The following is a 21,547-nucleotide window of genomic DNA, read 5'->3' as shown; positions in this document are numbered from 1 at the left end:
AGGTGAGGTGGCAAAAGCAAGGAGAAGAGCTGGAGACATATATATATGGATTTCAGCAAGGCATTTGATAAGCTTCTACATGGTAGGCTGCTCTAGTAGTTTAGATCATATGGGATCCAAGGTGAGATAGCAGAATGGCTAGAAACTTTGCTTCATGGATAAAAGCAGAGGGTTGGTGAAAGGTTGTTTATCAGACTGGAGGCCCGTGACTAGTGCTGTGCCACAGGGATTGGTGATGGGTCCCTTGCTGTATGTCATCTTTATCATTGATTTAAATGAAAATGCACAAGGCATGATTAACCAATGTGTGGATAACACTGAAGTATCTGGTAATTTAGATAGTGAAGATGGTTACCAAAGATTGCAGTAGAATCTGTCGGGCAGATGGGCAGAGGAATAGTTGATGGAATTTAATACTGTGACAAAATATACAGATATGTTTTGGGGAGATAAATTGGGAAAGGTTTGTTAGAGTAGGGCACATACAAACACTTTAAAACTTGGTTACAAAAAGGCAACAGATGAAAGAGCTTGTCGGAGCCGCAGATTGTCTGGAGCTGTTGTAGGAGGGTCATTTGGTTTGGGAAGGAGAGAGAGTCAAACAGGCTTTCTTTCTGGGTGAGAGAGAGACATACAGAGATCACTTCTACAGTGTTACAGCCAGCAATAGCAGTTGGGAATGGAACAGGACAAGCTGGCAAGCTGTGGAAAGTTCCATTTGGAAGACGGCCTGGTCAAAGCCCTTGTGGTTCATGCAAGAGGAGAGGACTGACTGTCTAATGTTTCACTTGGAATAAGAGAAACAAAAAGGAACTCGGTTGTGACCTAAAAGAAAGAGGTTATCATCTGGAGAACCCTGAAGGGGCAAGTTTCGTCAGCAAGGCACTGAAGTGGCTGATGGAAGTAAATCAGTTGTGGATGTCAATGTACAACAAATCTCTCTTTGAAAACTGACAAGAACCTTCCTGAGCAGTAACCATTTACCTTTCAAGCACCAAAGCCTGGTGAACTTTATAAATGTCAAATTCTGTGCACAGTATAAGAATTGGCTTCAACCAATTAACTTGGAGGAATGAGAAGTGAGATTGGACTGTGAACCAAGGAACTTTTCTGAACTCACACACACACATTACATACACGTGCACTTAGAATTAGAAGGGGGTTAAGTTAAGTTAGTTAATTAAAGTTGATTCTGTTTTCATGTTTAAAGATAATTAAAATCAACTTTTGTTTAAGTAACCATTTGTCTTGGTGAATATCTATTGCTGCTGGGTTTTGGGGTCCTCTGGGCTCGTAACAATACAGAGAAATGTTATGTTTTGGGTAGAGCCTATAGTGAATGGTAGGGATCTGGGGAGAGCAAAGGGATCTGTGAGTACAGGAATACAGTACCTTGAAAGTGGAGTCACAGATAGGTGTACAAAAAGGATTTCAGCATGTTGGCCTTCAACAGTGAGAGATTTCACTATAGAAGTTAGGAAGTCATGTTGCAGTTGTTCAAGACATTGGTGAGGCCTTATTTGAAATATCATGTTCAGTTTTGGTCACCGTGCTGGAGAGGGTACAGAGGAGATTTACAAGGATCTTGCTAGGACCCTGAGGTATAGGGAGAGGTTGAGCAGGCTGATAAAACAGAATCTTCACTGACAATAAACAGTTCAATTCAATCTTGCTTGGAATATTGTACTCGACGGAGGTCCTAAAAACTAAATTGGCTAAGTAAAAAGAATCACAGCTGCTGTTATTAATGAAGATGTATAGGGAAATCTCATGACTTTAATGCACATCTTCCATCCAACTGCAAATGCCAATCCTTATCTCCATTTAACCATTGCTTTCAGTTTATCTTGGATTTGAGAGCTTGTTACTACTGCTTGCTTAGTGACAGTGACTTTTTTAAAAATTCATTCAAGGAACCTCGGCCTCACCACTGAACCAGCACTAAAATGTTGATCACTGGCTTCCCTTGTGAAGGTGTGGGTATATGCCTAACTCTGTTAGGGAGGGAGGTTCTTGGAGGGAGTTGATGGAGAAAATAGGGTGGTTGGGAGTTACCAGAAATTGAAGGCTGGAGTTAAACACCCTCCCACTCCCATCTCTGGGCTCCATTCCTCCTCCTTTCCGTACTGCTGCAATACCCTCTCTACCTGTCCATCAACAATTCCTTCCTTCCTTCAGCTCCTCACCCTCTTCCTTTTCTCCATCCTTTCAGGGTGCATCTTCCTCAGTCCCCTGCCTCTCCCTCCTATCACCACCTTATAAGTTTTCATTCCATTTCTTTCTGCCCCCACCTGCTCCTCTTCCACCTTCAAATTTTGGCATTGCCCAATTCTTGCCATTCCTGATGTTGGGATTCAGCCTGAAACATTGACTAGTTGCTGCCTTTTAATGACCATCGACCAGTAGCACCTACATCAACAGTGATGAAGTGTTTTAAAAGGTTGGTGCTGAAGCAGATCAGCTCCTGTCTGACATGGATACGTTCCAGTTCACCAAGCGTAGCAACAGATCTGTGGCGGATGCCATCTCACTGGCTCTACACAAAACCCTGGAACACCTGGACAGCAAAGATGCATACATCAGGATGCTCCTTATCGACTACAGTTTGGCATTTAACACCATCATCCCCTCAAAACTGATCAGCAAACTCCAATTCCTAGGAGTTAACACTCCACTGTGCAATTGAATCCTGGATTTCCTTGCCTCCAGTCCACAATCAGTGAAGATTAGTAAGAATTTCTCCTCCACAATATCCACAGCAACCACAGGGTTATGTTCTTAGCCACCTGATTTACTCACTTTACACCTACAACTGTGTAGCTCGGTAAGACAATAAAACCATCTATAAATTTGCCAACAACATCACAGTAGTGGGTTGTATAAAGGAAGGGGATGAATCAGTATACAGGAGAGAGATTGAAAATTTGGTGCACCAACAACAACCTCACACTGAATGTCACCAAAACTAAGGAGCTGATTATTGACTTCAGGAAAGGAAAGCCAGAGATATACAATCTAGTGATCATTGGGGAAATAAGAGGTGGAGAGGGTGAGCACATTTAGGTTCTTGGGAGTCACTATCTCGGAGGATCTTTCCTGGATCCACAAAGACACGGGGAAAACATATAAACACCTAACAGACAGTGGCGGATTTGAACTTGGATCACTTCCGCTGTAATAATGTTGCGCTATCCGGAAAACTGATGCAGAAGTATTAGAGCCACATTCACCAGCCCAAGGAACAGCTTTTCCCCACAGGCACTGAGTCTGGTCAATGACTGTTGAACTTCTGAAACAACTCCCCATGACTACTATTTATTAATATTTATTTTGAATACATGGACATCAGACATTTATATAGGTATCTGTGTCTATGTATAGTTTGCCTGTATATGTGTTATATCTGCACATATTTTTGCACTGTTTCTTGTACTAGGTTGTACTGGTACAATAGGATAATAAATGAACTTGAATGGGAAAGGAAAACAGATAGAAAGGTGTAATAGTAAAGCAATCTTTAGCCCCTTTCACACTTGCAAGTGATCCTAGAAATCAAACGCCAATTGGCCTTTAAAGTGCCAAGTGTGAAAGCAAAATCAGCTCAACACCGGCATCAGATGATGTCATCTCATGCCAGGGATTGATGGCCTCAATTCCTAGTTCAATCTTTGCACGCCGATGTTGCAATCAGCCAATTGTGAAACGGGTTATTGCATTGTGGGATTGAAATGACCCAAGTTTTTGCGTGGGTGCAGGAACGTGAAAGAAGAAAAGATTAAATGAAGGCATAAACTTTACAGTGGAGGAGAGAGAGAGAGAGTGAGAGGAAATAAATAGCAATAGCAGACAATTTTTAAACAACGTGGGAAAATTGATAGTGCTATAGCGCACAATTTATAAAGACCATGGTGAAAAAAAGCAATGGCAAACCTGACTTCCCAGAACGTCATGCAGCAGAAAAACTCTCTATGAATGCTCCGTGCATTCAGCCAGACATACAGCCCTTTCGCTGCTGCATGGAATTCTGGGAGGGGAGGTCCGCCATTGCTTTTTCCCATGGTATTTTTAAATTGTATGTGATAGCTACCAACTTTCCCAACCTATTTAAAAATAGTCCATATTGCTATTTATTGCTAGCACTTTCCAATATAAAGGTTTATATAGTTTGGCACAACAACAAGAGGCTGAAGGGCTCAAAGTGGGCTGTACATAAAACTTAATTATGTTATAATTATGCATGATTAATTATGTTCAAATATAAGATCATCTGATCAATGTATTGATCAGGATTTAGGACAGGTCTACCATCACTCAAGGTGTCGTGATGTCACCGGTAGAAGGCAGCACAGTCCTAACCATGGGGATGGCCCCTTGAAAGTGTGAAAGCGTTCAGTGTCCCAGTTAGGACTGGTCAAGTGTGAAAAGCCAAACCCCCATTCCTATCCCAGGACATTGAACGGCCAATTTAGTGGAATACAAGAGTGAAAGGGGCTTTTATTTTTTGATGAAAGGTCTGAAACATTGCCTCTTCACAGACGCTGCCTTACCTGCTGAGCATTTCTTGCATTTTAGTGCTAGATGAAAGTGAGGGTCATTGAGATAGTGCATGGTAAGCGATGAGCTGGAAGTGAAGAAATAAACAATGATAATCTGTGAATAATTAAAGTGCCAGTAGACAAAAGGTCCAGATCACCTCAGTAATTGATTAAATTCATCGTTTGCCAACTCATTTATCACAGGATGAAACTGGAAGCAGCCAAGACTGCAGAGGACAGCAAAAAAACACTAAAGGTGACGCATCATAAAATGCATTCCACAAATGTAAAATCAGTCACGGAGCTAAACGAGCGGGAGATTTGACTGTAAAAGGCATGATTTCATTAGGACGAGATGACACGATGCCGGAACAGTATTACAACTGCAACGCAAAAATAAAGGTAGGAAAAGCAACGAGGATGGAGCCTTTTACTTTTCCCAATGGATTTTGCTTCATTTAATGCAAGCTTCCCTGCAATACCTGACTTAACAGTAAATATTGAGGAAAGGGAATTAATTAACCTAAGGCTTTTTTGTTACTTTTTAACAATACAGCACAGTAGAAAGGCCTAATGGTCCATGAAACCAGTGGTGCCCAATTGCACCCAATTAACTTACAACCTTGTACAGTTTTGGAGGGTGGGAGGAAACTGGAACACCCAGAAAAATCCCACAGAGGTCATGAGAACGTACCAAATCCTCCCAGACAGCGGCGGATTTGAACCTGACTCCGTAAGAGCGTTATGCTAACCACTAGGCTAACTGTGCCGCCCCTAATTTCCTTACATCCGTCACCTGTGCAGGTTTTTAATCACCCCTTAATAAATGTAAGTGAACTGTGTGTTTAGAATTCCAATTTCTCTAAATCAAAACCAAGTCTGACATTTTAACTCTTTACATGCAAAACTTATTGTTGTTCAAACCAAATAATGAGTTGCTTGGTGAAGATCTCAATTTAAAACAGCGACTCCATTTCTCTCCACCCATTGCTGCCTTGCCTACTAAGTTCCTCCAGGGCTCTGGTCTGGATTCCAGTGTCTTCAGTCTATTGCACCTCTCATTTTGTTTAGTTTTAAATTGGTCTTTCAGCTTAATCGTCCCATCCGTAAAATAATTGTGCTTGTAAATTTCAGTGGTTTTCCTCAGGAATGATTCAAATTCAGATTTCCCTCAAGTGGTCATTACAGGATCAAAGCCGAGAGATTGAGTGATGCAAAAGGTAGCTTAGAAGATGCTGAAGGTTGGTTGTTGGCTGAGAAAGGTGTGAATACTGTATATAATTATGTAATAGTCGATCTCCACCTTTTTTAAAGGCGTTTTCCATATGACCTGTACAAAGGCCGACCCCTTTTGCTTTTTCATAGTTGACCCACTTATTTGGCCACGATCACCCACCCATCCGAACTCCCGACGCCCCAACTGTTGGCCCATCTGAACTTCCAATGCCCTGATCGTAGACCCTTGCTCTGGCCACCAGCCCTCTCAGAGCTACCGACTCCTTGGCAACAGACTCTTCTCTAGGTCCTGGCCACCCGCCCATCTGAGCTACTGACACCCCGAACACGGATTTACCACCCAGTCCCGGCCATCCTCCTGACTCCCCTAACAAGGACTTACCACTTGGTCCCGGTCATCTGAGCAACGCTTGAACAACACAGGCACTTACTGCAGTCAAAAGTATGATTCCCCCCACCCCTCCCCCCAGTATAAAAGTAGACCTGAGAAATTGCTCCAAGAAATTTGACTATTAAACGAGAACATACGGTAGGAGGTAAACAAGAACAGAGAGAGAAAATAATGTTATAGCTGCAAGATGCAGGAAACTGCAGTTGCTGGAAGCCGAACAGAAAGAAATTGCTGGAAATACCACCTGTGAGTCATTCCCTGCATTTTTTAAAATTCCACACCTGTCTCTCAAAGTGGCAGCAATTTATCATCTCTCTCCTGCTGATTGACGTGGGAATTTTCCAGCATTCTGGTTTATCTCAGATTTGAAGCAACTGCAACATTTTGTATTCCAGACCCAGGAGAATGTTTCCTTTCTCTCCTCTGATGTCATTCACCTCATTCTAGTAACACCTTCTCTTGACAGATCAGTTCCACTTAACAAGCTGTCACCATGTGTGCCAGTTGTTGTAATTGTAATAACAATTCTTTTCTTACCTCACCTGCTCTGTGAAAAAAGTCTAACTTTTTGTGCTTTTGCTGAGAGGTCATTAAAGTGGAAGATTAACTATTTCACAGACGCTACCTGATCTGCTGAGAATTTCTCCCATTTTTTTTTCCATGTGCAGCATGACAGACTAACTGGTGAGCTGGAACAAACCAATGCTTTATAGTTAGAAGACTGTTAATGCTGGGATTCAACATGGATTAATATGATGTCTGCAAGTGTATACAACCTAGCACAACCATTTAGATGAGATAACATTTCAAAGTTAAGTGGGAAAAAGCTGAGCAGAAATGGAAACAGTGTACAGAGTACTGATGGAGACTGCAGATGCTGGAAAATGGAGCAAACAAACAAACTGCTGGAGGAACTCAGCAGAATGAGCAGTATCCGTGGAGGGAAAAAGCAGTCGTTTTTTTTTGTCCAACAGTCCTGCTGCAGCTTTGTTTCCTGTATCAAAGGAAATATATCTCTGCTTGGTCCGTTCATCTCTACATGGAAATGGGTTATCACCTGACCTCCTTCATATTTCTAGAATTTTCTGTTTATATTTCACATTTAGAGCATCAGCAGTAATTTGAATTTGGAAAGGATATGCTTACAGTCAAAGTGATGTTAAATTTTAAATTAAAAATTTTAAATTTAGACATAGAGCACAGTAACAGGCCATTTCGGCCCATGAGTCCATGCCGCCCAATTTACACCCAATTAACCTTCAACATTTTGAATGTTAGGAGGAAACCTGAGCCCTCGGGGAAAACCCACACAGACACAGGGAGAACGTACAAACTCCTTACAGACAGCATAGAGTTCGAACCCCAGTCCTGATCACTGGCGCTGTAAAGGCATTGCACTAATCGTGACGCCAACCGTCCCGCCCAAGTTCTTCCACCATTCATTTGTGGGCTGAAGGGTTTGCCCTATAAAAAGGATTGAAATTGCTCTGATTCTGAGAGGAACTAGTGGATAGATTGCTTGTTTGCAGAATCTGGAAGCTTCAGGCTGTAGACAATAGGACCAAGGCAAAGAAACATTTCCTTGAATCTTCGATAATCTCTAGATTAGAGGGCTGTGGATTCTCAAGCACTGAGTATATTGAAAGTTAAGAGCAATATGTATTTGAGAATTAAGGAAATCAGGCCCTGAGTATCAGGTGTTACTGAAAGGTACCCTAATGTACCTAATGTACAAGTTTACCATGATGTACAAGGTACAAGGTACCCTAATGTACCCTAATGTACAAGGTACCCTAATGTACCTAATGTACAAGTTTACCATGATGCACATCTACACTAATCCCATTTGCCAGCATGAGGCTCATATCCCTCCATGACTTTCCTATCTAAATACCTGTCTTTTCAACATAATAATTGTATCTCTCAACCACTTTCTCCGGCAGCACGTACCAGATAAATACTCCCTCTGAGTGGAAAGCCTTACCCCTCAGATCTCCATTGAATTTCTCCCCTCTCATCTTAAACTGATGCCTTCTATGTCTAGACTCCTCTACCTTGAGAAAAAATTATCTCTATTAGCGTAGGCCAGCATGGTTAGCGTGACACTATTACAGTCTCAGCAACCTGATTTTGAATCCACCGCTGCCTATAAGGACTTGTACTTGGACTTCCTCCCACCCTCCAAAATATAAGAGATTTGGAGGTTAATTGGTGTATTTGGGTGACATGGGCTCATGGGCCGGAAGGGCCTGTTACAGTGTTGTATCTCTAAATTTAAAAAATTGAGTCCTATCTATGCCCCTCATTGTTTTATAAACCTCAATCAGACCAACTTATCCAATGTATCTCCAACCCTTCATTCGACACAACATCCTGATGAATTTTTTCTGCACCCTCTCAATTACTAATGGAGTGCAGCATTGTAATGTTGTACACAGTACTCCAAGTGTGGACTAACAAGGCTTTATATAGCTGAAAAATGATGACTTGTGTTGAAAGAGAGCAAAGGTTCCCAATATTGGGCTGCAAAGAACCATTTAAACCACACATCAAACTTCGCCACAAGCAGTACCATTAAATGGATTTTTCAGGAAATTTTTATCATTATGTTCACAAAAACCATTTGTCCTGCATTACTGCAGTACCAATTGCCTGGTTGGATTACAGAGCATTATAAAATGGCCTGGAAATCAACATAATCACATTTCACTTCAGGAAATTGACTTTCCATGTGCATTGTACTAAATTGAAGCGCATTATGCAATCAAATGTTTAGATCACAGTATCACAACCACTTTTTAGCTTTATAAAGCCTAATTCCATACTTTGAGATCTTTCATGTTTGAAATCTCTCTCCCTTAAACTCTGTGACATCAGCCTTATTAACACCTGCTTATTCTTCTTCTGCCAAGTCCATTCACATTTTTTATACTCACAAGAAAGATGCTGTTAAGTTAAAACTCAGTCATCACATAAAAGTTTAACTGACAAAGCATTTCCAAAAATAAATTGCCATTTGATTGATCTTTTTGCCTACTGTGTAAGAACTATAAAATGTGAGCCCTTTGTTTCCTTAAGCCTGCCTTGCCTTTCATAAGATCATGCGTAATTTGATCTAACTCTGACCTCAATTCCATTTTCCAATTCCTGTCACTTCTAGAGACCAAAAATCCTTGCAAATATGGAACAAATTAGAGCGATGCAGCACACTATTACTCAAATATTCATCTGTACCCCTTTCAGAAATCTTCCTTATTTTCAACCTCCAGCAAAAATATGCAATTTCCACCCATTTTTTTTTTAAATTTAGACAATCACCCCTCAAGCCTGTGCTCCCCAAATACCTCAATTAACCTACAATCGCCAGATGTTTCTATATCCCTACATTCATCTTTGACCAAGCCACTAGGATAATATTTTGACTACATTTGCAAATAAACATACCTGAGCTGTTAAATTCAATGCAATGACTGACTTTTCGTTGCTTTATTAATCTGTCAATTTTATTCTTGTCAGCTGGAAGGAGTCCACTTCCCAGTAACACGATAGGTTCATCTCTTCGTTGGCTCATAGATACCTATTTATTGTAAGAAGCAAGAGAATTTCCTCAAATAAGACAAGGCAAACATTTTGCTCTTTAATGATTAAAGATGCATTTACACCAAGGATTAATAATTGCCTTCTCCCAACCCTGCTTATAAGCTTGTCATAAAATAAAATATGTTATCTGATATGAAAATAAGCACCAAATAACTCATACACATTATATAAATATTAGAAAACCCTTCTAGTAATTACCATCCCTTCTAGAATCAATATGTATGATTAAAATTAAAGGAATGTGATGAATAAACTAGAAAGGAAAATACTTAAGACCAGGTCAAGCCCAAGAAATGAAGCATCAACCAGGTATTCATTCCTAATCACTGAGAGCTCATGGACATTGGAAGAAGGAACTGCACTTTTCCATGTGAGCTGCTAAATTGGAAGTCATTTGGCTGACACACAAAAAATTTAAAATTTAAATCATTGAAGACTTTTTTTAAACACACTGAAAGAACCACGGCCAATGCAGAATACGCACCGTAAAGCACGGCTCAACCCCTGGATTTTCATCTTTGGGGGAATGCTGCAGAGCGGCAATCAGTTCTTCAGATCTTGCATAATCGATTGGCCGTAAACCAAAGATATTTCTGAGGAAACAACAAAGATTTCTAAAAACTTGCACTTGTCAGATTTATTCCCCACTGACAAAAAAAAATGTAGAGATCAGTGTTCAATTCTTCATTATTTTTTTGAGAAAAACCACATTTCGTGATTTGGAATAACCAGATTTATCACAAAGAAAATATTGAGCGAAAACTAGAAAGCAGATAGATATCCATTTTCAAACACCCTGCATAGGAAGTTCAGCATGTGTACCAATATTTTAGCACTAAATCTGAATGATCATCCATAAATTTTATCCATAAATTTTAAACAAGTTCTAATATCTGTACAAATGGTTTAAGGAACTAAATGACCTTAAGGTTCTATTAGGTACATGGATGGGAGAGGTCTGGAAGGGTATGGAACAGGTGTAGGTTGGTGGGATTAGCACAGTGGTTTTCAAACTGCCCCCCTAAACTCATACCCAACCTTAAGCAATTGATAGGCCAAAAGTGCTCTGTGATTAGTAAGGGATTCCATAGAGTGGTATGTGAGTGGGAAGGGAAGGTTGAGAACCACTGCTCTAGACCCAATTGTTACTGAAATATTTTGCTGGAGAAAAATTGTCATTGGCCCATTTCCTTTGGAGTTCTGAAATCACGCACTTAACAAGTCAATTTGATACTGTGGTTTTCAAATTTTTCTTCCCACTCACATACCACCTTAAGCAATCCCTTAGGGACTGGACAAAGTGGAAACTCTCTGTCTACCTTACAGTAGACAAAAGTTAAAGAATTTTATATATGTTACATTCTAAGTGTAGTATTGCATGACAATAATGGAACCGTTACCTAATCACAGAGCACTTATGGCATTGGGAGTGCTTATGGTAGAATGCAAGTTTGGAGGGGGGCAGAAAACCACTGGACTAGCGGAATGATGTTTCAGCACAGACTAGAAGGGTCGAATGGCCTGTTTTCTCTGTTGCAGTGTTCTATGGTTTTACCTGTGCCTGTTCGAGAAATCGAGAATTTTTAATGAAAATCTGATCTGATTGATTATAAAGATTTGAACAGTTTATAATTCTGATTCCTTGAATGTATTAAGGCTGCAAGGTAATATCAAGAAATTCATGCATAAAAGGTAACAAATTCAAAGTCCAAAGTACACAATGTTTAAGTAGATCAATATAAAAAAACTATTGATTTTAATATTTAATAAAAATATTAGAGATGAATGGGATGCAAGATCAGCCATTCGCTGGGATATAATTGTTACCATCTAGGGTAACTTGAAGAAACATTGGACTTCACAGTTAGCATAGCAGTTAGTGCAATGTTATTACAGCGCCATGGACCCAGGTTCAAATCTGGCACTGCCTGTAAGGAGTTTGTACATTCTTTCCGTGTCTGCATGGGTTTGCATCAGGCGCTCCCATCTTTCAAAATGCATAGGAGTTGTAGATTAGTTGGAGTATTTGGGGTGGCATGAGCTCGTGGGCCAGAAGGGCCTCTTACTGTGCTGCATATTTACATTAAAAAAAATAAATTGTAAATCTGATTGTCAAAATTTAAGAAAAGGAAAAATTTACTTGTACAAAGCCAGAATTACAAAATGTAATGTATATTAATTAATTTGGCAAACATTTGAATTACTTTAACATACACTTCAGTAATGTAGAAATTTTACTAGTTACACATACAATTTAACAGGGAGAGTAGCAAAGACCCACCACACCGCTTCTAGATGACGGTTTCCCTTACGAGGAGAAATTGAGTGGACCAGGCTTGCAGGGACCTACAGGGAGTAGGTCTAGTAGGGACCAGACCTACAGGGAGTGTAGCAAAGACTCACCACACGGCTTCTAGATGGTGGTTTCCCTTATGAGGAGAAATTGAGTGGACCAGGCTTGCAGGGACCTACAGGGAGTAGATCTAGTAGGGACCAGGCCTACAGGGAGTGTAGCAAAGACTCACCACACCGGTTCTAGATGGCGGTTTCCCTTATGAGGAGAAATTGAGTGGACCAGGCTTGTATTTTCTTGTGTTGAAAAAAAATGGGAGGTGATGATACTGAAACTCTCAAGATTTTTACAGGGCTTGTCAGGGTGGATGTTTCCCCTGGCTGAGGAGTTTAGAATCAGGAGAATAGTGATTAGGCCATATAAGAATGAATGAATGACCAAGAGTTTTTAAAAAACAAGTTTATTGACATCACCATTGAACAATGAACACTTACCAAACTTCTTACTTGCTGCAGCTGAACAGGAAGAAAAAATATAACAGTATACTTGTGGTGTAAGAGCATTCCCTGGTTCGTGTAACAGGGGGAGGTTCAAGAGCCTGATAGTCATTGGAAAGAAACTGTTCTGGAACCGAGGTGCAAGTCCCCAGGCCTCTCCCCAAAGGCAGCAGCGAGAAGAGGTTATGACCAGGGTGATTGGAGTCCTTTATGATGTTAGCTGCCTTCTTGAGGCAGCATCTCACATAGATGTCTGCAATGGATGGGGGAGTCAGAGATGGTCCCAGTTTGGATGTACCACAGGGAAACAATCCAATGAAATCTAAAAGCAAAATCCAGGGCAGCTATTCTCAACCTTTTCTTGGCTATGTCCCCACCCCCTTAAGACTTTGCTCAAAGTTTATGGATCCCTTCCCTGTGAAGCAGTCAAGTTTTGGTTTCTTCCGTATTTCTCTCCGACTGACAACATTAAAAAAAACAAAAAAAATTATGTTACATGAGGCAAAAAGAATACAAGGATTTTACTTAAATGTGTTGTGGTCTCCAGGGGGGAGGGGGGTGCTTTGGGCCTGTAGGGCTCCCGTTGAGAATGATTGCTCTACACTATGGATAAATTCTTGATATGTTACCCACTGCATGCTTATTCTCATAATGTTAACGTTTTTCAATGTACTCTTGTAATTCAAACGTCAGAATGAAGGGGTGGAACGAGCTGTAAAATTTTCTCAGTTCCTTTTAATATTATCAACACCATGCTTACAGCACAGGAGATGGCCTTTGACCAACAGTGCCAGTGACCTAGCTTTGAATCTAACTCTGTCTGTAAGGAGTTTGTACATTCTCCCTGTGTCTACGTGTTTCCTCCCACCCTTCTAAACGTACAGTGGTTGTAGATGAATTGGGGTATTTGGGTGGCACGGATTTGTGGGCTATAAGGGCCTATTAACATACTGTATACATGAATTTGTCCCACGAGAACACTTCATTCTTTTCTTTCTACAGTTATGGTAAAGAAGTTCAATTCAGATGAAAAGTCTCTGCATGGAAAAAGTTCAGTGTGGTTCATACTAAAAGAAAATCAATTTGCGATACAGTACAACTCCGATTATCCAAAATCAGATTCTTCAAAATCATCAGTTATCCAATTTAAAAAAAAATTCAGATAAATGAGGATATCCGAAACAAATCAGAAATCCCCACCTATCCAAAATTTTTCGGAACTGAACTGACCAGGGTTGCTAGGCTCCTGGCGGCAGCAGCGGACCCCCAGCTCCAAGCAGCAGCAGGGACCTCAAACTCCCGGGCAGGACTGGGTCTCTGACTCCCGGCAGGAGTGGGGCATCTATGGGGAGGTGTCAGCAATTGGCGGTGGCCAACAATTATTTTAGTGAGAATTAAGCATTATTTTAATGCTTAAAAAGCCTTACCTTGTTGTTTGTCGTTGTTTAAACACTGTTACAAGTGATTTGCTGTTGTTACTGGGCTATCTTTAAAAAAATGACCAGTTCTCAAAAAAAAACTGGGCTATCTTTAAAAAAATGACCAGTTCTCAAAAAAAAACTGGGCTATCTTTAAAAAAATGACCAGTTCTCAAAAAAAAAGTTTATCCAAAAGAGGCCTGGTGCCGACCATTTTGGATAATCAGTGTTGTACTGAATTACATAACTCAAAATGTGATTTTTTTTTCCCAGTAAACACAGCAGCATCACAGCCACCTTATATTAATACAGTGAACAGAGATGTTGTTTACAGAATCCAAGGATGATGGGTGTGACAGGAATTTGACACAGAAACTGGTTATCAGCCCCCATCTTGACAACCTTTCACAGGAGCACAATTGAGTGTGTCCTGCTTGGCTGCGTCATTGTGCAGCATGGTAGCTGCAAAGCATAGGACCGCAAGTCAATACAAAGGATCATTAACACAGCTGAGAGGATCACTGTGGGCTCCCTTTCCTCTATAGCTGACATTTACTGGGAGTGCTATCTTTTCCATCCAGTGCAGAATATCTTCAACCCACTACCATCAATAAAGTGATTAAGGAGCATGAAAATCAGGAATGGCAGGATGGGGAATAACTTCTTCCCAAGGCTGTGAGCCAGATGAACAGTATCCTGTAAATATGACAATCATCCTAAATACTTATAAATAGTTGTTATGTAGATAAATATTGGGAGATTTTGGTAAAATTAGAGTAGGTTACATACATATACACATTTTAAAACAGATCTTATTTTAAATACTGAAAAATTCATAATCAGTGAACTTTACAGAAACTATGGAGAATGCTATGCACATTTCACAATTAGGCAGTAATTGAAATGATATCAAAAGATTTCTTGGACTGGAGAAACTTTGACTGATTGCAAGGATCTATGAAGTGCTCACAGAAAGGTCACTCCTAGGTTCTTGTTTACCTAAAATAACAGATGGGAACAAAAGACTAACTCCTATTGTTTGCTGGAGAAGGTGGGGGTTTTTGTGGCAAGTGAGAGAATGAAGGACATGTGGCTAGCAGTTTGGTATCTCAGATGAAGAGAGGGAGAGAGAGAGAGAGAGAGAGAGAGAGAGAGAGAGAGAGAAAGAGAGAGAGAGAGAGAGAGAGAGAGAGAAAGAAGAGAAGAGAGAGAGAGAGAAGAGAAGAGAGAGAGAAGAGAAGAGAGAGAGAGAGAGAGAGAGAGAGAGAGAGAGAGAGAGAGAGAGAGAGAGAGACTGAACAGTCACAGCTGAAGCAAGCAGGAAAAGCTTGTTGGAACTGAAACAGAAAGCTCCAGAGCAGTGGATGGCTGGAAGTGCTATCTGTCTAATGTTTCTCTTGGAATAAGTGGAACAGAAAGGAACTCTGTGTAGCCTGAAAGAAAGAGGTTATCATCTGGAGAACCCTGATGGAGCAAGTTTCATCAGCAAGACATTGAGGTGACTAATCATGGTACCTCAGTTGTGGAAATCTTGGAACAACATATCTCTCTCTGCAAACCTCCAAAGAACCTTCCTAAGCGGTAAATAGCACCGAGCACCGAAGCCTGATGAACTTTATATATGTTAAATTCTGTGAACAGTATAAGAATTGCCTGCAAGCAGAGAACTTGGAAGAAGGAGAAGTGAGATTGAACTGTGAACCAAAGAACTTTTCTTAAATTTACACACACATCATACATGTGCGCTTGGAATTAGAAGGGGGTTAATTTGGGTTAGTTAAGTTAATAGAGATAAGTTAATGTTTGATTCTGTTTTCATGTTTAAAGTTAATTAAAAACAACTTTTGTTTAAGTAATCATTTGTCGTGATGAATATCTATTGCTGCTGCATTTTGGGGTCCTTTGGGTTCATAACACAGTAAACTCCCCGTTATCTGGAATTCAAGGAACTGACAGCCTCAAGCAACTGGCAAAAAAAAATTAGCAGAAAATACTGTAAATAAGTTTAAAAAAAGCATCTAAAATTGGCACCCTCTAGTGGTCAGATTGCCAATCTACACAACATGCAATCTCAAGCAACCGGGTAATTCAGTTATCCGGCATCTATAAATAACCATAGTTACTGGATACAGGTTTTAATATATATTAATTTTGATAATTTTGTGATCTTTATGTCCTGTGTATTGTATATTTTTGTGTGTTGCACTATAGTCTGGAGAGACGCTGTTTCATTGCATTGTATATGTTCAATCAGATGATAATGAACTTGAAACCAAGATCCTTCAAGAAAGGTGCAAATTATCTGCTAATTTTTCATGTGATTTACACGATCACAAATAAACACTAATCTTTTAACATATTCATCATTGACACGCTGATGGTTAAAAAAGCAACTCCTTAGTTCTCAAAAATATATCTCACAACAAAGACAACAAAAGACAATGCCTCAGATGTCCCACCTCACCACAGCAGCCACAACTCCAACAGATTCTTGCTGCTGGAACTCAGCAAACCTTCCCTCACCTGTTCCATGACACCCACCACCAAATACATCCCATTTGCTGCTTTCACCCCCACCCCCCCCACCCCCCCCCAAATCCTCCAATGCTCACAATTATAAATTCCATTGTCTCTCAGTGATTGCAAGTTACTTTCCTCAGTTTCCACTGCTGCTATTGAGTGACCTGTTGGGACCAAGGGAGAGAAGGGAGGAGATGGTATTTAGGGAGAGAATAGCTGGAGACAGAAGGAAGAGTGAAAGAGGAAGGGAATGAGGAGGGGGAAAAGGTGGAATGGGAAGGAGAAAAGGAAGAAGGGATGGGAAGAGTTGTCAGAAGGAAAATAGGGAAAGGAATAAGATTGAAGACAGGAAATGGCTCAATCAATATCAAAAAATTAGAAAGGGTGAGTGTGTGAGAGAGAGAGTGAGAGAGAGAGGACAGAGACGAGAGACAGGGGCAGAGGGGTGAGAAGGGAGTCGGGGAGAAATGTGGGAAGTGAGAGAATGGTGGGCAAGGCGAGAGAAAGGCAGGGGGTGAAAGAGAAAGGTGAGGGGCTAAGATTTGTTCAATTCAAATTTTGATTCTTGCTACTGAGTTGCAACATCTATACCACCATTCCCAAAAGGGTTAATATGATATTGAAGCCAACAACAAATTAACACAATAGAATAAATCCAGCAACCTTTGGGTTAGCACCAAGACAAAACCAATTATTCAAAGATTTCTTGTTATCATGAAAAGCCATCTGATACTTTTGCAGGGACAGAAACCAGGCCACCTCCAACAGCATCTGCAATCAGCTCTGGGCTTCTTTCCCCCTTTATTTTTGTAATTTCACCGATTCCATTGTAGTCTTATGGATGCTGCACATCCTGGATTTGCAAAGCAGAGGACACCTAATTCTGTAAAGTGGAAATTTGAGCCCAATGAAGTCGAGAAAGAACTGACAAGGGACGCCAATGAGGATGAGAAACACACAGAATCAGCTGCGAGGAAAGGAAGAGAGTCCTTGTCCGAGGCAATAGCCAGAGCTCCAATTCAGGACGAAAAGATGCTGCGTAAAATTCACAGTGAATTATGATGAGAAAGCAGAATTCTCCTCAAATTTCAGGCTGGTATCCAGTGTCATTAGTTTATTTTGCCTGAGGGATAGAATAATATGTACTTGGATATTATACGGCAGAATGTACTGTAAATTACTATGAGAGGCCATTACATAATAAACGAATTAACGCTGCAAAACAGTTTAGCATTTTTTGCATAAATCAGGCAATTTTACACAGAGTAGTGGGGGCCAGGAATACATTGCTGGAGGGTAGAACAATACGGGCATTTAAATGACCCTTGGATGCAGGGAAAATAGACTGTATGCTTCCTCAGGAGTTTGTGGAGGAGCTAGTGGAGTTGTTCAAGTGAACCGGTACGGACTTGAAGGGCCGACATGGCCTGTTTCCGTGCTGTAAACGGTTATGTGGTCTTGATAAAGGGTTCAGCCACAAAACGTTGACTGACCATTTCTACCCATTGATGCCACCTAACCTGCTCAGAAACCAGGCCTGTTTTGCATACCTTCTTTCCTCACGCCCAAAACATTACACAATAAAATAACCTTGCCAGGATCAGAGTTTTCCTACTAACAAGCAGTTCAGGAGCTCCAGTAATGCAAACCGAATGCATTAATAGGGTAAACAAAACTGAGATAGTGACTTTAATAAAGATTTCTTTCAATTGCAGTATTAAAACAAACCACTCACAAGTTAATGGGAGCCTTAATAATTGTTCTATCTCCGGTCTCTGTTGATTGAGATAAATTTTTCCTGTTAATTTGGAGAGGGTGCTTTTGGTCTGAGCTCCTTGTAGTATTATTTTGATTGGACAAACATGAACTTATTCATAATTTGGCAATTAAGTCATCATAGCTCGCTGCTTAATAATGGTCCTGGTCTGAACAAGCTTTCAGTTTAATGAAGGCTATTTCCAGAACTCTCTCCCAAGTTTGCATTTTTTTTAAATTATCCATTTGTCAGGTTACGTCTGTTAAACCGATACTGATTCCACATAGACCTCCCTCGTCATTCTCAGTTGGTCTCAGAGTCCTGCCACAGACAATATCCTGGACGACAGTTACTGCATCATTGCTATTTAGCTCGTGTACATGGTGACTTTTTAAGGGGCCACTTGGGACATGTAAATTTGACCTCCACTCATCTGAGATAGAAAATTGCTAACACTAATGAACAGTAGCCTTTCCTGTTCGAAGTCTGCACTGTGGCCATAAATTGACTACAATCTACAGGACAAGGTTAAACCGAAGGATTTTTAATTTTTTTTTAATTTTTCACACTATGAACCATATTAACCAAAATACAAACATTTCCCTCTTGTAAATAGACAGTGTCATTTTCTCCCCTTTATCCCCCCTCCCTTCCCTCCCTCCTTCCCACCCCCCTCCAAACCCATTAAACGTTCAACATATACAATACATTAAACCCATTAAACAATGTCATCACACAATGAAAATAAACAAGAAAATTGTGTCATCTACTTTTACACACTGGGTCAGTTCATTTCGTCTTCTTCTCATTCTGTCATTTTAGGGGGTGTAGGCCCTCTCTGTTGTGTTCCATGTACGGTTCCCAAATTTGTTCGAATACTGTGACATTATTTTTTAAATTATATGTTATTTTTTTCCAATGGAATACATTTATTCATTTCCATGTACCATTGCTGTACTCTCAGGCTCTCTTCTGATTTCCAAGTTGACATTATACATTTTTTTGCTACAGCTAAGGCTATCATAACAGATCTTTTTTGTGCTTCATCCAATTTGAGGCCTAATTCTTTACTTATATTATTTAGAAGATCTCTGGATTTTTTTGGTATGTTGCTTTTTGTGATTTTATTTAATACCTGATTTAGAACTTCACAAAACTTTTCCACTTTCTAACCGAAGGATTTTTCAAAATTAAAATGACACAGAAATACAAAAAGATATGGAATACTTAAATAATCAATACTACTTGGTAGAGAAACAAAAAACATTCTTTAATAATAGAATTGCAAGTAATAGGGTGCTTATCGTACTTCTGTTTCAGTCTGCTTCAGTATCTGCATCTGAAGTGACAGGACCATAAAAGTGAGAGAGGATCACTAGGGTCTCTGCCTTCCACCCCCCCCCCCCCACACACAATTGTCGTGATCTACTGGAATCACTGTCTGAAGAGGGCTCACAAAATCATTAAGGATCCCTCCACTCAGCATCTTCCAGCAACAAGTGTTGGGAAAGAGATGCAGAAGTATCAGAGATAGACCCATCAGGCTGAGAAACAGCTTCTTCCCACGGGCAGCGAGACCACTGAATGAACAGCTCACACAATCCCTCCAAGACTCTACTATTTATTTAACAATATTAATGTATTTTTATATATGCACTGTACATAAATCACTTGTAAATCTGTGGCCTATGTCTGTATAATGTTTCTGCGTGTCTTTACACCAAGGACCAAAGAACGCTGTTGTACAATTGAATCATAATAATAAATTTGATCTTGAATAGAATGACAGAAGCTCCTGAAATTTCTTATTTGTGATGAGTTCAGAGAAAATGGTTTGTTTGGAATAAATATCACATACTCGCTCTACTCCTGCAGCCATAAAACAAAACTGCAGGTTTTTCCGGCGTTTCAGCTGTTGCACTGAAGGCTTGGTGCTCCAGCACATTTTCCAATGTTTCAGCTGTTGCGCTGAAGGCTCGATGCTCCAGCACATTTTCCGGCGTTTCAGCTGTTGTGCTGAAGGCTTGGTGCTCCAGCACATTTTCCGGCGTTTCAGCTGTTGCGCTGAACACTTGGAGCTCCAGCACATACTGCATTTCTTCCCCAACTGTTCCAGTAAGATGGAAAATGGGCATCCAACTGACAGCATGGAAAACTGCCCCATCTACAAAACAGCAGGATCATTCAATCCGCCACACCATGAGCCTGCTCACAATCAAAGATGAAGTGGAAACCCATTTCAATTCCTCCCCCCATTCCCATGCTGACATATCTGCCCATCATCTCTTGCACTGGCAGATTGAGACCACCCACAAATCAGAGAAACAACCCCACATCTTCCGACTCAGCACCCTCCAACCAAATGGCATTAATGTCGACTTCTCTGGTTTCTGTTTGCCTCTTCCCCTGTCTCCTGCCTTCCCTTTCCCCATGTCTCCTTTCCTCCAGTTATGTCTCTTTCTCTTTTCCTCTGCTCTGCATTTACAGAGCCACTCCCCTCCCAGATCAAGTCTCACTCCTCCTTCTCTGTTCTCCTATGCATGTTCAGATACGGCCTCTTGGCTGTTCGTCTGTGCTCTTCCTCCTACCTTTTCTCCCCTGCTCCCCCAGCCTTTTTATTCATGCACTTGCTCACTATTTGTTCATACCTTGAAGAAGGGCTCTGCCCGAAAAGTTGGTTATATATCTTTACCTCTTATGGACGTTGCGAGACCTGCTGGGTTCCTCCAGCATTTTTGTGTTTTCACTACAGTCACAGCACCTGCAGACTTTCAAGTTTCACTGAAGTGATATTGTTAACGGTTTTATCATACGTTCACCGGATTAGTTGGTGCTACTGCAGAAGCACTTGCTACCAGATCACTGCAGCCTCAATCCAAATTCAGCAAACACTGCTAAATTTAGAGGGAAGTGAGGGCGGCTGCTTTTTAAACAAGAATGGAGCATGAGATTGAGTATTACATCAAGAAGCCCAATGAAACAAAAATAAACATCAGTGGAAATCAGGAGGAAGGCTTGCCATGGTTTTCAGTTATACCTGGCACAAAGAAAGATGGTTGTGATTAAGGGAAGCCAATCACTGCAGTTCTTCGTGGGAAGGTTCTGGACCTAACTATCTTCATTAATAACCAGCTATCAGATCAGAAGTAGGGAGGATCACTGATGACTCTCAATTTCATTTATAACTCATCTTAAAACAAAACTTACCAATCTCCAACAAGAGCTTAACATTTAGGCGTTTTGAACACCAAATAATGCCTACCCCCAAAACTGCCTTTGGCACTTCATGGCATTCCCATTG

General features: G+C 40.6%; 1 protein-coding gene across 1 annotated transcript in view; it reads right to left on the bottom strand.

Moving 5' to 3' along the window:
• The window catches only part of bard1 (BRCA1 associated RING domain 1), a 246,539-nt gene that overhangs the window by 43,137 nt on the left and 181,855 nt on the right, over nucleotides 1-21,547 (bottom strand). The window contains exons 7-8 of the mRNA XM_069933942.1: nucleotides 10,247-10,355; nucleotides 9,607-9,739 (exon numbers count right to left, since the gene is read on the bottom strand). Of these exons, the coding sequence (XP_069790043.1) occupies nucleotides 9,607-9,739; nucleotides 10,247-10,355 (242 nt within the window). The remainder of the gene's footprint in view (nucleotides 1-9,606; nucleotides 9,740-10,246; nucleotides 10,356-21,547) is intronic.

This window comes from Narcine bancroftii, chromosome 4, assembly GCF_036971445.1.
Source record: "Narcine bancroftii isolate sNarBan1 chromosome 4, sNarBan1.hap1, whole genome shotgun sequence".
NCBI lineage: Eukaryota > Metazoa > Chordata > Chondrichthyes > Torpediniformes > Narcinidae > Narcine > Narcine bancroftii.
Note: the sequence above shows the minus strand (reverse complement) of the source record. Positions and strands in the feature narration are given on the sequence as shown.